We start from the raw sequence: 15,784 nt of genomic DNA, 5'->3' as shown, positions 1-15,784 counted from the left end.
TCGTGTACACCAGCGTAAGGAGGTCTGATGCAGGCGGCCAGACTGATTTCACAGGGGCTCCTGAACTTGTCTTCACCGAACTTGTCTTCACCAAACTTCTTCTGTGTGCTGCAGGGTGGAAATAAAGCGGGGGGTGGGGGGGGACAGACGGACAGCTGTGGGCACACTGGGGTCACTTATGTGCTGCCACGATCCACTTGGTGGTGGGGAAAAAAACAGGAGGAGAGGCTTGGAAAGAAGTGTGCATCGGTGTATTTCTTGTAGCGCCAGGGATGTTACACCCATTGTGGGGAATCCGTGTGTTCCGACGAGGGTTCTGCCCTACAGCCTGCCTATTCAGGGGTTGCCAGCAGCCAGCTCAGCCCAATACAGACAGCACTGTCCTCACTTGCTCTCTGGGGTTCTTAACAGTGGAAAATCACTGGGATACAGGATCACCCTTGCCAAACTCCTCCATCTGTGATGTTTCTGGAATGATCTTTGCCCCACTGCCTTTCAGTGGGAAGGAGGCAGAAGGCAGTGGAGAATTTGCCCTTTTGAGTTTCCCACTTGCCTTATACCCAGTGACAAATCCCTGGAACACCAGCCCCACACTAGTAGGAGCTGGTGTAACTCCAAGGGGGGGAGGGGGGAACGCGAAAGGAGAAACAGCAAAACCCACGCCGTGCAGGGGAAGCAGGGTGTGCTCAGCATCAAAAAGCCAGAATGGCTCAGACTAAATAGATGATAAAATATTTTCTTGATAAGCAGGGGCTGCAGGCAGCTATTGTGAGGTGAAGGTCAGTCCTTTAGTGACTGGGAGTGAGGGCTGTGGAGAAGGGGGTCGGCATGGCCGTAGTTCGGCTGCAGAAATGCTCTGGGCTCTGCTCCTGGCTGGGGCTGGCACTGAATTTTGCCAAAACGGGGAAACTTCAGAGCTTCGGGGGCCAGGGCGTGAGCACTGGGGCGACGTGGCATCCCCTGGAGCAGCCGTCCCTCATCCAGCCCACACAGGGAACAGAAAACTGCCTTTTTGCAGACCTTTTAAATTTTGTTTGCGTCCTTCCATTCTTAGGCATTTTTAATTAAAAAGCAAGAGAAAACCCAACCTCTGGCGGTCTCTAACTATATGTTTTTAAGGCCGAGTCGCTGAGTCCCCTCCCTGCCCACACCCTCTGTCTCCAGCCTTTGAACAAGCTGGCCTTTTTTTTTTTTTTTTTTTTTTTTTTTTATCACAGGCGACTCCAGTGCAAATTGGGCGTCCTGCAAAACCAAAGATTACCGGTTCCGCAGCGCCCCCGGGGCCGAGGGGAGTACTCTGGGGTGCGGGCGCAGCCTGGCCGGGCACCCTGCAATCCCGTGTCCCGGGGCAGCGCCAGCACCTAAAATTAGCCGGGGAGGTGGGCGCGGGGGGTGCTGCCCCCCCGGTGTGGGTTTGGGGAGGATTTGTGCGGTTTTCTCGGTCAGCGCCTCCGCGCACCCCTCGGCCGCGGGGGCTGCGCCCTGCGCTCGCCCCTTGTTTTGGGGGAAAATCCCCCCCGAAGGGTTAAATTGCAAAACTGCTGAATTGGCTGGTGCGGGGGGGTTGTGCCGCTTTGGGGAGCAAAACCGCGCCCGCGCTGCGCTAACGCGGTCTCTCCGCGGAACGCGGCGGGGGCTGCGCGCTTCATAGCGCCCCCGCCCCGCGGGTTGGGGCGTGGCGTCGGCGGGCCCCGCCCCCTTTGCTGCGCGCCGGCGCGGCTGCCATTGGCTGTGCGGGCGGGTGACGTGCGCGGGCTGCGGTTGTTCCGCGGAGCGGCGCCGCGGCTCCGTTTGCGTCGCTTTAAAGGGGCCGCGCCCGCGGCAGCCCCGGTAGCGGTGCCGGCCTCGCCGCACCGGACCGCGCACCCGCGGAGCCCCGCTCCCCAGCCGTCGGTGCCCGGCTCCTTCCACGGCCAAGACGCCGGGCTGGCAGCGCACCCACCGGCACCGGGGCCAGCCGGGCGCTGCCGGGAGATTCCGACCCGGTAAGGGGGCTCCGGGGGCTGATCAGGCGTGAGTCCGCACCGGAGCGGCCGGTGCCGGGACCGAGACGTGCCGACCGGGCAGGAGGCTCCGCGGACCGGGTGTCGGCACCGGCAGATGCTGATCGCTGCGGCTGGTGCCGGTACCGGGAGGTGCCCGCTGGGTGGGGGGTCCCCGCTGGCGGGGGCCGGCACCGAGAAGTGCCGATCCGGTGGGACCCTGCGGGGACCGGGGTGGCTGGTGCCGGTGCCGGGGCGTCCCCCACCTGGTTGGACTCTCGGAGGACTGGAGCGGCTGCTGCCCGTACCGGGAGGTGCCGACCGGGCAGGATCCTGCAGGGATCGTGCATGAGTCAGCCCTGTTTGGGCTGGCACCGGTACCGGCGTAGGGCACCGGTACCGGGAGCAGGCACCGGTACAGGGAGCAGGCACCGGTATAGGGAGTGGGTACCGGGAGCAGGCACTGGTCAGCACAGAGCACTGATACTGGGAGCGGGCACCGGCCCTGCTCACCAGGCAGTGGGCTGGGACGAACCGGTACCGGAGTGGGAACAGCAGCTGCCGCCAGTCCCGGCCCCTCTGTCCGCAGGGAGCTGGCACCGGGCTGGCACCGAGAGGCCACAGGATGCGTGTGCCCGGCGGTGGGTTCATCCCCGCAGCGTGGGATGCAGCAACTGGGATCCACTTTTGGGCACCCACAACCCAGCTGCTAACCCAGCACCCACTGCCTGCCCAGCTGCAGCGTTTTGGGGCCAAAACCACCTGGTTCAGGGCGGGGGGGTTGAGAATTTTTTTTGTTGCAGAGCAGAGAGCTCTGGCCCTGACGGCCGCAGCTTGGCCGCGGTAACGCCGCGGCTTCCTGGCAGGCAGCAGGAAAAGTAAACACCATAAAAAAAAAAAAAAAAAATGGAACATCCCCATAACCTGAGGTGACCCCATGCCGTGCCGGCTGGGAGCGTGAGCCCCAGGAGGATGTTCCCGTTCCCTGTTCCTGTTCCCGTTTGCCCCTGCCCGGGGCATTTGGGACAAAGTGGGACCCACGAAGGGCGAGGTGGCACAGTGATGTGCGGTGGGCGTCCCGGCTGGCTGAGACACCCCCGTGAGCTCTGCTGTCTGGGTGATTTGTTATTAATTTATGCATTTGCTTCTGCTTCGGGAGCTGTGTGGACAGCCGGGGATGGTAGCGGGTTGGGTTTTATTCCAGGAATGGTGAAATTGTCCCGTGATCCCGATGACGTGCCTGGTGGTGCCGGAGAGGAGGGTTTCCCCTCCTTTGCTTTTGGGGCAGCAGGACTCTGTCCTCTTGTTCTGCCCGTCAAAAGGGTGGGCAAACAAGTTTGCCAAAGGTCAGGGGTTGGGCTTTGAGTTAAAATTAAATAGACCCAAACATGTTGTACACACCAGAAACATCAAATGTTTTTGTTTAAGGTTAAAAATGTTCAAACTGGGTGAGAGCGGAGTACAGCGGGGGGTTAAAACCAGCCCAGGGACTGTGCCTGCAGTTGGGAAGTGCCCTGTGCCCCCTCGCTTTCAGTGTGTCCTGGCTCTGGGATCAGGTGCTGATCCCTGTCCAGGCTCGCCCGGGTGCGATGGGGGCTCGTGTTGGGCCTGATCCTGTGCCTGGTGCAGGATTAAGCCCGAAGTCACAGCAGTGCAGGGGTCTGCCAGGATGCACAGCAAGAGCTGATCTGTGGAGGTAACAAGGGCAGCAAATATTGCTGGGCTTCAGCCTTTCCTCCCTGGGCATCTCTGGAGCAGGAGGATCCCAGGGATGGCTGGAGGTATTGCCAGAGGGGAGGAAAACATTGAGATTTTGGGGATAAACCACCCTGGGAAATTGCTCTTGTGGTGAGCCCAGCAGCTCACCAATTTAAGCAGGCATATTTTGACCCTCATCCCAAATTCCGTTTGTTTCTTTATGTTTAACACGATTAATGAGCAAATATCTGTTTTTATTTTCTGTTTCAACATTCAGGCTTTACATAATGTTAGGAAGTGCGGCCGCTTTTCTTTTATTTTGGAGGGAGTCCCTTTTTTGCAGAAGGTGGACGGACACGCTCCGGGGAGGCAGCTGCCGGGTGAGTCATCTCCGTGCAGAAATAGCTCCACTGGGAGCAGCGACACGGTCCTGCAGGGATTTCACTTCTCCCTACCCCGGATGGGGCTGCTGCTCCATCCCACGCTCCTAGCAGTGTGCCCACGGGCGCTGCCGGCTCCTGGCTGGATTTAGCGGGATAATTGAGGGCTGGGAGGTTTGCTAAATATTTTTTTCTCATCTCTGCTCCCCTCCTGCACAGGGCAGAGTCAGGGCTGCTGCCAGACCCCACAGCTCAACCTGCTTGTCTTTAGAGGATGAGCACTGGTTTACTGGCTCACTCCTAACGCCGGTATCTGCCTTTTCTGTGTCATAAGGGGAAAACAGCACATGCAGGAAGGATGCAGTTTGTCCGACAGCCCCCAGAAGCCATGAGATTCCCATCCTGAACCTTTACTGGCTAAATAACACTGGCTTAGATTTTAATTCCTCCTTTGCATAAAGCAGTGCACATTTTGATACTATTAAGAGCTGCATTGGGGATGGTTGAGAGCAGAAAGTGGCTCTTGCAGAAGCATGACAGGGATGCTCCGATCTCCCACCGGTAGATGGGGGCAGCAATTGTCCAAGCTGACTTCACGGATTATAGTTTTCCATAGAAATCCCATAGAAAGGGCCCAGTGGCCTCTGTCCTCCCCCAAGACCCACGAAGGGGCAGCTGCATCGGGGGGAGCCTCTGTGCAACAGCGGTGGCAGTGCCGGTGACACTGGGACAAGGAGCTTGGTAGAGCAACTGATTTTTGTTTTCCAGCTCTTGGATTTATCCCTGCTGGGGCTGTCAGTGCCCACGAACAGCAAAGTGATGCCAGGGAGATGGGGAGAGGAGGCAAGAGCTGCAGGGAGCTCTGCCGAGGATAAATTAGCATGAGGTTGAGGTGAACGATGCTGCTTCTGACTTCATGCTGGTCAGCTCTTGGAGGAGAGCTGGAGTAAGCCAAAAGAGACCAGACTGGCTCTCCCCCAGCTCGTAGGTCAGGGTTTTATGTACATAACAAAATGTTAATTCAGATGGTGGCTACATGGAAGGTGGTCAGCTGAAAAGTGCTGAAGGGACTAGAGACTGTATGAGGTAGCTGTTAGGTCTGTGCCTGACCTCATCTGCCCAGATTCCGAGATGTCTGCTGTTAGCCTTTCCTGGTTTGCAACATGCAAAACCCTTGGGCCCAGAAGAGGGTTTTTTGGAGCAAGTTAGCTCCCCTCTCCACATTGTCCCTTAAGCTGCCCATAACAGTATCCACAGCATTAACCAGACAGTCCAGGGCTCTTGCCCTGTGCCACCGCATTGGTACCACAAAGTCTCCGTAAGGCTTAGACCCAAATTATTTTCTCACTGCTGGCAGCTGAATATCATGAGAAAAATTACAATTATTCATTCTTTAGTTTAATCTTTTTTTCTGTTTCTCTGGGTTTGGACCTGAAAATCATGGTGGCTAATCCCACTGCCAGGCTGGCTGTAGCATCATTTGGCTTCAAATGATGTCTCTCAATAAACTTCAGCTTTTAATGGGTGCTTCTGCAAAGAAATAACTAGTATTTGGTTGAAAGGTTTCACAAAAAGTCGCTTTTACAAGATTTCAACCCAGGGTTTAATTTTGAGTGCCCACTTCTTTTTGCAGTGTGCCACCTCTGAGGTGCAGTTGTGGTTTATTATTTTAGCAGAGTCATGAATCGCATTTGTGCTCAAAATAGTTCGATGCTGGGCTTCAATCCAGGCAAATCCCCCACAAATCACCTTCAGCTGAAAAACTCTTCCTGTAGCCATGCTGATGACAAAAAAAAAAAAAATCATTTAAAATCTCCTGACCCCAGCTAAGCTAAGCTACTGGTGACCAGTTAAAATTTCCCGTGTCCCAGTGTGTTATTCCTCCGGCTAACCGTCTGCCTGAGTTTCCAGCTGGGTTTGGCCACGAGGCTGTTTTTTGGAGGTTGCCCATCGCTCTGTTCTGTCGCCATGGACCACAAGAGGTCGGCAAAATTCGGGAGACGTATCCTGGGCTCTGCCTTCGCTGCGGGGCAGCAGCCTGGCACATCCTCGCCAGAGCTGCCTGGGCACCCGGTTTCATGCCAGGATAATTACTCCATTAGAATAAACACCCCAAACTAATTATACTGGAAGAAAATCAGGGCAATTTTGGAACAGGGCATGTGTTGCTGGGGTTTATTGCCGAGCCGTTCTGCTGGCTGCTTTCACATACGGCAAAGCCCAAGCGCTTGGGAGAATTAGGAGGGATCAGAAGCATTAAACGGGCTCTGCCCGCTCACCCCGCTCTCCGGGGACTCCTTTAATTCCTCCATTCCTGGTACAAAAGGTCCTGAGCTTGGGAGTTGGCTGAAGGACATAGAGCCGTCCGTGCTGTGCTGGTTGGTGCCGTGCCCGAAGGTGGCAGGGGGGAAAAGCCAAGGCATTAACCAAACCCCCCCTTCTCTGTGGTTTGCAGGCAGGAGAGCCGCCCAGCGAGCCCTGAGCCCTGCGCCCTGAGCCCTGCCTTCAGCAACACGCTGCCCGCAGAGTGATGGTCTTAAAATGAAAAGGTGCTGTGAGGGCGTTGGGCTGCCATGCCTGTTTAAGGTCAGTGCCATTCTCACCCCTCTTGTCCTCTGTGAGCGGGGTTGTCCCCCCTCTTCCCAGGGGCTGGGAGCAGGACTCGGGTCCCCATCCTGCGGAGCCCTGGCCGCGGGCAGCACGGCAGCAGCCAGGAGGTGAGCGGGTGCTGCTGGGGCTGCGGTGGCTGTAGCTGAGGGAGGCTGGGCTGGGGCCTGCGGCTCAGCACCCTGCTGGCACAGTGGGTTTGCTTTGGTTTTAGAGCAGAGCAGGAGGCAGCTCTGAGCTGTTCTGGGCTTCCCCAGAGCCTGCAGAGCCTGACCAGGGGGAAACTGCGTCTGAATGACAGAGCAAAAATCAACCTACAAAATCTTTTCCTCTGTCAGGCAAAGCCAGACTTGTCCCAGCAGCAAGAGGGGTCTTCAGGGGCACAAACCCCTTTTCAGGGGTGGGACGGGAGCAGAGTAAACCCCCACCAGGGACCCTCCCTGCACAAAACACCCCAAGGCACGTACTGTCTCCATGTCCCTTGGGAGGACGTGTGGCGGTCGCTCGGCCCAGTGACCGCCTTGACTGCAGGAACAGGATTAGTGGTGACAAAATGATCTCTTTATAGGCAGGATAAATGCCTTAGGGCCGGGGCAAGGTATGGCAGCAGGGGATTAGCCCCCCTCCCCCGCCAAGCCCTGCTAGGCTAATAATCTGCCTGGGGGTCAGGTAGCCTCTTGCTGCTGTGGGTGCCACCATCACTGTGCCCAAGGCCAAAGCAAAGTGCCTCGAACTAACGGCTGGGTGTGATCCTTCCACCTCGCAGGGTGTTGGTATGGCCAGCCCCCGGCCTCCTAAATACCTCCTCGTCTTTGATTTTGATGAGACCATCATCAATGAGAACAGCGATGACTCCATCGTCCGGGCGGCACCAGGGCAGGCGCTTCCAGAGCACATCCGACAGACCTTCCGCGAGGGCTTCTACAACGAGTACATGCAGCGCGTCCTGGCATACATGGGGGACCAGGGGGTCAAGATGGGGGACTTCAAGACTGTCTATGAGAACATCCCCCTGTCCCCCGGCATGCCGGACCTCTTCCAGTTCCTCTCCAAGAACCACGAGCTCTTTGAAATCATCCTCATCTCTGATGCCAACATGTTCGGCATCGAATGCAATCTGAGGGCAGCCGGTTTCTACTCCCTCTTCCGCAAGATCTTCAGCAATCCATCCAGCTTTGACAAGAGGGGATACCTCACCTTGGGGCCCTACCACAGCCACAAGTGCCTTGACTGCCCGGCCAACATGTGCAAACGCAAAATCCTGACAGAGTACCTGGCAGAGAGAGCCCAGGAGGAGGTGGAGTTCGAGAGGGTCTTGTACGTGGGGGATGGTGCCAATGACTTCTGCCCTTCCGTGACTCTGACTTCAGCTGACGTGGCTTTCCCGCGCAAGGGCTACCCCATGCACCGGATGACCCAGGAGATGGAGAAGAAGCAGCCTGGAGCCTTCCAGGCCACTGTCATCCCCTGGGAGTCAGCTGCAGAGGTCACCCGCTATCTCCAGGAGGTTCTCAAGAAGAAGTGTTGAGGATGGCTCAGAAGAGACTTGCATACTATAAGCAGTGGGGAAAGGAGAAGCCGGGGGGTACCCCACACTCATCAGTACTACTCGCTTAGCCCCCGCTCCTGGGCTGCTTTCCTGCCTCTCCTCTCCACGCTCCTTTCTCCCCGGTGATTAAAGCACTTTGTCTCTGTCCCCCTCCTCCTGCCCCTGCCATGGTGAGCTGAAGCCTTTCTCTATGCAGCTTGGACATCGACTCCAGTGCGGGTGTTTGCCAACACTAATGGTGACTTTTTGTTTGTTTGTTTTTCCCTTTTGACTTGACAAGAGCAATTCCTGAAAGAGCAGAAGCCGGCTCCCTGCGGGCCGGCCCTGCCTTCCTCCTGCCTTCATCCTCCTCGACTGCCCGACCACTGCCGGCCATGCCGGGGGATGTGTGCTGTTGCCTTGAACCTGATGCTCAAAGCGCTCCTTGCCTCTTCGTGAGGTCGCTGGAGGTTTAACCCAGGATATTTGTGCTGCCTGGGCTTCCTGGCTCGCCCTCTGCATCCCACCGGGGCAGGGCAGCTCCCAGCCCAGTTGCTGAGCCTTGTGATAAGAGTTAATTGTCCCTTGAGACTTTATTCTCTGAAAAAACACGACATGAGGAATAGTAAACCTTTTGGAAAGGGGTACATTGGGAAAAAACCTCCTCTGTCCCATCCCCACCTACTTGCCCAGGGCACAGGCACACTGACTGCATCCTTCGTGGGGAGGACGAGCTGCCCTTGCCTTCCATCCTCTGCATCTGCTTCCAGGGTAGAACATCCCCATGTCCCCAGGGCAGACAGGTTCCTCCTCACCCTGAGCTAGTACCGCTCTCATCTGCTTGTCTTTGCTGGATTGTATGGGCTCCTCTCTTACCCCGGGGCGGGGGGGGGGGCATTTTCCCTCCTGACCTGGTCTAGAGGTGCTGAACCTCCCCCCGGGAAGTGTGGTGCTGCAGCCCTTCTCCTGGCATCAGGTCCCCAGTGGACAAACTCCCCCGCGTCCCCCTGCCCCACTGCAGTATTAATTGCCCCTTCTAATTGCACTCTGCAGGGGGGACCTACAGTATTCGCTGCTCTCTGGTGTTGGCTTCCCCTGGATTTATCCACAGCCTTACCAGCTCCCGAGGGTGGCTTGTAACTCCTCCAAAGCATAGAAACCCTGACAGCAAACCTGAGCAGTAAGGAAATAACCAAAGCAGCCCTGAGGTGTTCCTCCTCTATTTCATTTCCCGTCGCTTTGTTCTTCCTCCTTCGGACCCTGTTCAACTGTGTGGAACTTAAAGCCATGGAATTAAAAATATACATATATATATAGAGAGATATATATATATTGCAGATACACAAGATGTATCCAGGGCATAAACCTGGACATGAAACAGCTCTCCGAGTTGCACATACATGTTGTTTCTCTTCCTTGGGCTGGTGAAGGTGGTGGGATTGCGTTGGAGTGGGGGCAGCGGAGTGGGGCTGGGCTACAAGCGATGCTCTGCAGGGGCCCCCGTGGGGACCCCTTTGCTGGAGAATCGGGCCCTGGCTCATCCCCATCTGTGTCTCAAGCTGATGGGGACAGCATGCAGCTTCCCTGGGTCCACAGCTGGGTGCTGCTCTCCTCTGCGTCCCTGTGGGCATTTGGCCCTGTCCCCCATTTCTCTGCTTTGGTCCTGTGGGGCCAGGAGCATCACCAGGATCCGTCCACAGGACCAACATGCCGCCCGCTGCGTTTCCATCAGCTGAGAGCACTGCAGTGCTAAACCATCCCAGCACCAGGCAGGAGCCAGTGCTGCTGTCATGAAAAAAGAAGATGGGAGAGGGGCCAGGCAGGAGATGTTCTGGGTGCTGGTAGCTGTCAGGGTGCAGCAGTGCCAGCAGTGGCACCCGGTCTGGCTGCCCATGCAAGGGCTGAGCTGTGCAAAGCCAGAATTGATAGGCGAAGCGCACCCCTGCGAGTAGGAGCAGGATGCAGCCGATCCAGGAGGGGGGGGGGGGGTGTGGTGTGTGCAGGGGCCTGCCTGCCCTTGGTGCTCAGATGGGCTCCACGTAATTGCCGGGGAAGAAACCCACTTCCTCACCCATGACGCCCTCGCACCAGCCGTCCGAGTAGCGTCGTGTGACAAAGAGGAGGGCGCCAGGCTGGAAGGAGAGCTCGTTGTCCTTCTGCTGTGCGTAGGGGTAGAGGGCCACCACTGCAAGAGGAGGGAGAGGGGGCCATGGAGCCCAGCAAGGCCACCACAAGGGACAGGCCACAGCTGGGAAGTGCAGGAGCAGGGGATGTCAGCAGACCATGGCACTGCTCAGCATCCCAGCCCCAGCCGATGCCAGGGCAGAGTTGGGCCCTCAGTGCCGTGAGTGTGGGCAGGAGCTCAACCAAAAGCACCATGGCAAAGAGACTGGGGGATCTGGGCATCCACTGTACCTTTCTCCAGGTAGTTCTCCGGAACCCAAGGGGGGTCCTCTGCAGCAAGTGGTGGCAGGGGGGCCAAATCCTCAAAGGCAGGCAAAGCTGGTGGTGGCAGCGTCTCGAGATCATCGCGGGCTGCAAAATCAATGGGGGACAAAGGGCTCCATGGGGGGCAGAGGCAACATGCAGCCCCCCATATCCCTGCTAACCCCCCAGGATCAGCATCTCTGGACCACCAAGCACTCACCTGGGGGCATGAGGTCTGGTGGGGGCATGTCCATGTCGCCTGGTGGTGGCAGGTCCCCAGGGAGAGGTGGGGGCGGCAGGATGGCAGCCACAGCCGGTGGGGATGGCCCCAGCAGGGAGGGGAGCGGTGGTGGGACAGGGATGCCTTCACAGGGGGCTGCCGGGGCTCCGCTCGAGCTGGGGGTGGGGGAGCAGCAGTGTCAGAGTGGGGGGACCAGCCTGGGGGGCTGGCCTTGCCCCCTACTCTTTGAATACAGACATGTGCCCCATGCCAGGAGGGAGTGGCACTCGCTGTGGTCATCATGTGGGCAGGAGATGCTGGCATCTGTGTGCCAAGCCTGTGCAAACCCCTTGCCCAGCACTGCGCCTCATTTGCCCCATCAGGGACCCTCCCCATAAGAGGGTATCTTTGCTCTAGAGACAAGCACCGCCCAGGGTGCAGTCCCACTCCCAAAACCCGTATTTTTAATCAAAATCCCTTTGCAGCAGAACGTCCCCTGAGCAGCAGAATGACAGCGGCTGCCCTGGGGTCTCCTGACCCACCAGGCCCGCCCCCACCCCGAGAAGTGCCAGTACCTGACGGATATCAGCGAGGAAGTGGAGGAGGCTGCTGAGAGTTTGCCCTGGGGAACCACGGGTGGCTGGATGGGCTCAGGGACGCGGGTGCTTCTCCTGCGGGAAGAGCAGCCACTGAGCCCCCAGCCTGGCACGCGGATGGCACCCTGATGGCAGCAGCATCAGGCGAGCCCACGCCACATGTCACCGCTGGGTGACACGGAAAGGCAAAGCCCCCAACCCTGCACCCATCCCCACCCACAGCCTCACCCCAGGGTGCCCACAGCTTGCGCTGTCGACTTGATCCCCTTCCGAGCCAGGGTGCCCGTGCGGGACAGCTGGGTGCTGTGGTCCTGTGGGCACAGGGAGACACGGAGATGTGACGGGCGAGGGCAGCTGCAGCTGCCCCACAAACTCGTTGCACCCCAGATGGCCGTGACACGCACACACCCCCCAGGGAAGCAGCACCCTGAGGTCTCTGCTGGGCCCCCCCGACGGGAGCAGCCGAGCGGAAGGAGCCGCCGGCGCTGCGGTGTGGAGGCGGCCAAGAGGCGCCCGCCACCGTGGGAACCACAGCCCCAGTGCCACCACTTCCCCTCCAGCCCCATGCTGGGAGCTCGCACCTGCTGGGCTGCAGAAACCCCTGCCTGGGCCATTTAGGTGCTGAGTAAGGGACCGTGGGGTGGGAGCGTTGCAGCTCAGCGTCAGCCCCAGCAGCACCAATGGTCTTTGCTGAGTGTTGTTTACCTTTTCTGCACCAGACCACGTCCCCACTCCCCACGCTGGGACCACCGAGCCCCAGTGGGCTGTGGGGCACAGATAGACCCTGCTTTTCCATCAAGGAGCGGTTTGAGCCCACCTGTACAGCCATCAGTGCAACACTGGGGACACTGGGGACCAAGATAGCCCATCCAAGCCCCCTCACCCCTGTGGGACACCCTCCCAGCCCTGGGCTGACCTTTATGCCATGGCCAATGTCATCCAGGATGCTGAAGTTGAGGGGTTTCCTGTAGTAGGGCTCCAGGCAGGGTGGGCTGGGGGGGGGCATAATCTTCTGGTAGGACGGGAACCTCCTGCTGACAGTTAACGAGCCAATCTCCCGGCGAGACACCTTCTCCTTGTGCATGTCAACCCTCTGCGGAGATGACACTGTCCCCACTGTCCCATCCCAGGTTCTCCTCACCTCCTGCTGCCGCCTTCAAGTCCCACCACCCTTCCCAGCCCTGTCTCCCTGCCTGTAAGGGAGGGGTTGCAGGGAAGCATGGGGACTGAGCCTGAACCCTCTGGTCCAGCCAAAGCCACCGGGGCAGATCCTGCTCTGCTCCATCACAGCAGGGCGAGTGGTGCCCTTCATGCCACCACAGAGGACCTGGGCCTTCCTAAAGCAGGGGACAGGGCAGTGGCAGGGGGATGCGTCAGCTTCAGCCACCTTGAAGCTGTTTTCCTGCTGCTTCCACCATGACCACAGTGTCCCTTCTCCTCCTGTGGCTGGAAAGGCTCCAGGTGGCTTCCAAGTGCCAGGAAGAGGGTGGGTGGCCACACTAGTGTCCCTAAGCTCTGGGAGGACGAGGCCAGGCAAGGGGAAAGTGTGGCAACCAGGCCAACACCCCGAGCCCCAATACTCCATTTTGGCCTCTCTGAGATTTCAGAGGCAGTTCCCAAGGTCCCCCCTCCACTGGGACTTGCAAGTGCCCAGACTGGGAGAACACCCCAGAGACCAGTTTCCCAGCCCCAGATAGAATTGTCTCCCCATGACATGTTGGGTGACCCCCACCACCACCCAAGGAGATGGTCTTGCACTTCCACTGCAAGGTGATGCTACAGGGGGCCAACGGGCTCTTGAAGCTGCAGGGGAGGAGGGCCTTCAGCCCCTTCGAGCTGCCCAAACCCCCCTTCCCAGAACCCAAACCCCAACACACGCCGGTGCTGGTCAGAGGATGGTCCCACCTGGGCCACGCAGCTGACGTCAGCCTCCACCTTCCGCAGCTCGGCCGCCTGCAGGTCCAGCAACCGCAGGAAGGCGGTGGCCAGGCTGCTGACCTGGTAGGTCACACTGGCCAGGGACTGCGTGCTCAGCGCCATCGTCTCCTCCAGCGCCTTCCGCTTGTCACTCGCCTGGAGGGGGAAACCCAGCCGTGGGACCCCATGCGGCCACCACTGCCTCCATCCTCACGTTGGAGTCACACAGGAGCAAAGATGCTTCCTTCTGCTTTCCAAATGCATCAAACTTCCTCCAGCTCCACCGGCAGGACACATGGGCACCCGGCAGGCAGCAGCATTCACCTTTTCCAGCACCAGGGATTCACCGTGATTCCTCCCCAGGACGCTGCCGTTTTGGCAGGTGCTGGAGCTGAGCCTGCCACCCCAGGGGACAGCTGGCCATGCCACCAGCTGTGCTGGGGATGGTGTCTCAGTTCTCTGAATAACTCAGCGTGTTTCCCCTTCAGCTCCGCTCCGGTGGATGCAACCCCCTGGGCACAGCCTCGGGGTCTGGCTTGAGCCAGCAAGGCCACTGACACATGCCCTGCCGAGCTCACAGGGACCCCTCCCCAGAAAACTGGGCCAGAACAAGCCTTTTCCCTCCTATTTCATCCCAAAAGCTCCTGCCCCACCGCTTCCCTCAGTGGGGGCCAGGCAGGAAGGAGGAGGAGGGACACTGGTGACAGCAGAGTTTCACGCTTGTTCTGCATGTGCAGGCACCTGGCTCACCTCTGCCAGGCCAGGATGTACCTCCGAAACCCTGGGGACAGCCTGGGATAGCCCAGCCAGGGCTGGTGTCTCTGGTCCCCTCCCAGGGCTTCTCCAGAGGCACCAAACTCCTGGAGGACTCTCATTCATCCCCACTCTGAGAGCTGAGCAGAAAAGCTGCTGTAGAGCAAGAAGGGAAACTGAGGCCCAAGGGAAAAAAAACCAAACCAACAGCAGCAGCGTTCAGTGCTGGGTAGGAGGCTAACAGGGATGCTCAGGCTCCCAGCTCCCAGGGCACAGCCTTCGCCTTCACCCACCAGCCACCCCTCTGGGACCACCACCTCACCAGGGCTCCCAGCATCACACCCAGCCCCAAGGCTGCAGCTCACCCCGCAATGTCCCCAGCTGTCCCCATCCCCCTCACCTGCAAGTAGTTGCTTTCGCAGTAGTCGGCGACCCTGTGGAGGTTGCAGTGGTGGTCGCGCAGGACCTGCCGGCCTGCTGGGATGTCACGCTGCTGCAGCTGCTCCAGCTCCGACATGGTGCTGGGCTCAGCTCCCACTTCCTCCCCAGCCGCCTCGGCGCTGGGTTTTGAAGCTCGTGGCGGTGCTGACGCAGGGACTGTGGGCGCCGCAGTGTCCCCGATCCCCCAAGGGACACCCCGTAGCTGTGGGGCCCGCCCCGGCCACCTTCACATCACTGACCTCCGGAGAGCTGGGTGCAGCCAGGAAAAATGGGGGGGCAGCGGGGAGGCAGCCAGTGTAGCCCCAGCCCCACGAGGGTTGTGTTGGGGGGCAACCCCAGCTGCAGCTGGTGGCCACCCCACCAGGCAGGGGGTGAGAGCGGCTGTGGCAGCGAAGGATGTGAGTCATGGAGGAGCCAGCAGTGCAGGGGAGGGGGGGCAAGCAAGCAGAAAAGATCCTGACCCCCATCTCTGCCACCGGTGGCCGTCCTCCATGAGCTGCCGTCACCATCCCGGTGCGTGAGGGGCTGAGCCGGGCTTGGGCACACCCAGGGAGGGCGATTCCCTTCCCTTCCCCTTTATCAGCCATCAGGAAGGGATGCAGCCAAGGGCAGACTGCCAGGCCCTCCTCCCTGGAAAAGCCCCACGCACCCCACATCCCCCACGCAGCATCACCCCAGTCACCCAGACCTCGTGCAGCTCTGGGTACAGAGGGGTGGGACAAGTGACCCCCCGTCCTTCCCTCGCCCAGGACGGCACGTTCCCCTCCATGCTTTGCTAAAACAACCTTTCACGTCCCCACGCGTGAGGCTGAGGTTGTGCGGAGGGCAGGAAATTTTCACTTGGAAATCCCCCTCCACCCTCTTCTCCTCCTCCCACAGGTTCTTCCCTGAGGCCTCCCAGGCTCTGTCCTCAGCCCCAGTGACTGCACTGGCCAGACAGGAGCAAAACCCACGTTAGGGCTTGGCCCTTCCTGAGCCCGTGGCCCCACCAGCGCAAGGACGAGGGAAATGATGAACTTCCTCCAGCACTAGCCCAGACTCCTCACACGCCAAAGGACCAAGAGCTGCCTGAGCCGTTCCTGACCCCCAACGCAGCTGCACCAGCCCTCAGAGGCCCCCCCACCCCAGGTCCCCCCGCATCCCCTCCCAAACTGTGAAAGCAGCTCCGATTCCCAGAGGGGCCAGTCCCCCTGACCCAGCCACGGCAGCACCCAGCCACCCCCACAGGCTCAGAC

The 15,784-nt window shown here is 59.2% G+C and overlaps 2 protein-coding genes across 3 annotated transcripts; one reads left to right on the top strand and one right to left on the bottom strand.

The window, feature by feature from the left end:
- The first annotated feature begins 1,737 nt into the window (after window positions 1–1,737).
- PHOSPHO1 (phosphoethanolamine/phosphocholine phosphatase 1) lies at window positions 1,738–9,577 on the top strand. Of its 2 annotated transcripts, none has more exons than XM_056362672.1 (4): window positions 1,738–1,985; window positions 3,958–4,060; window positions 6,516–6,646; window positions 7,434–9,577. In XM_056362672.1, the coding sequence occupies exons 3-4, from the start codon at window positions 6,602–6,604 to the stop codon at window positions 8,193–8,195; spliced, it is 807 nt and encodes a 268-aa protein (XP_056218647.1). In that variant the 5' UTR covers window positions 1,738–1,985; window positions 3,958–4,060; window positions 6,516–6,601; the 3' UTR covers window positions 8,196–9,577. The 2 variants fall into 2 exon arrangements, with proteins under 2 accessions (XP_056218647.1, XP_056218648.1); XM_056362673.1 differs by lacking the exon at window positions 1,738–1,985 and adding an exon at window positions 3,596–3,678.
- On the bottom strand, window positions 9,513–15,638 carry ABI3 (ABI family member 3). The gene is made up of 8 exons (XM_056362670.1): window positions 14,509–15,638; window positions 13,344–13,511; window positions 12,355–12,531; window positions 11,667–11,749; window positions 11,418–11,513; window positions 10,843–11,018; window positions 10,611–10,730; window positions 9,513–10,380 (listed from the first exon to the last, which is right to left on the bottom strand). The coding sequence occupies exons 1-8, from the start codon at window positions 14,623–14,625 to the stop codon at window positions 10,220–10,222; spliced, it is 1,098 nt and encodes a 365-aa protein (XP_056218645.1). The 5' UTR covers window positions 14,626–15,638; the 3' UTR covers window positions 9,513–10,219.
- Window positions 15,639–15,784: the final 146 nt, after the last annotated feature.

Source organism: Falco biarmicus, chromosome 17 (assembly GCF_023638135.1).
Source record: "Falco biarmicus isolate bFalBia1 chromosome 17, bFalBia1.pri, whole genome shotgun sequence".
In the NCBI taxonomy this organism is placed as follows: Eukaryota; Metazoa; Chordata; class Aves; order Falconiformes; family Falconidae; genus Falco; species Falco biarmicus.
This window is presented reverse-complemented; position numbering and strand designations above follow the sequence as displayed.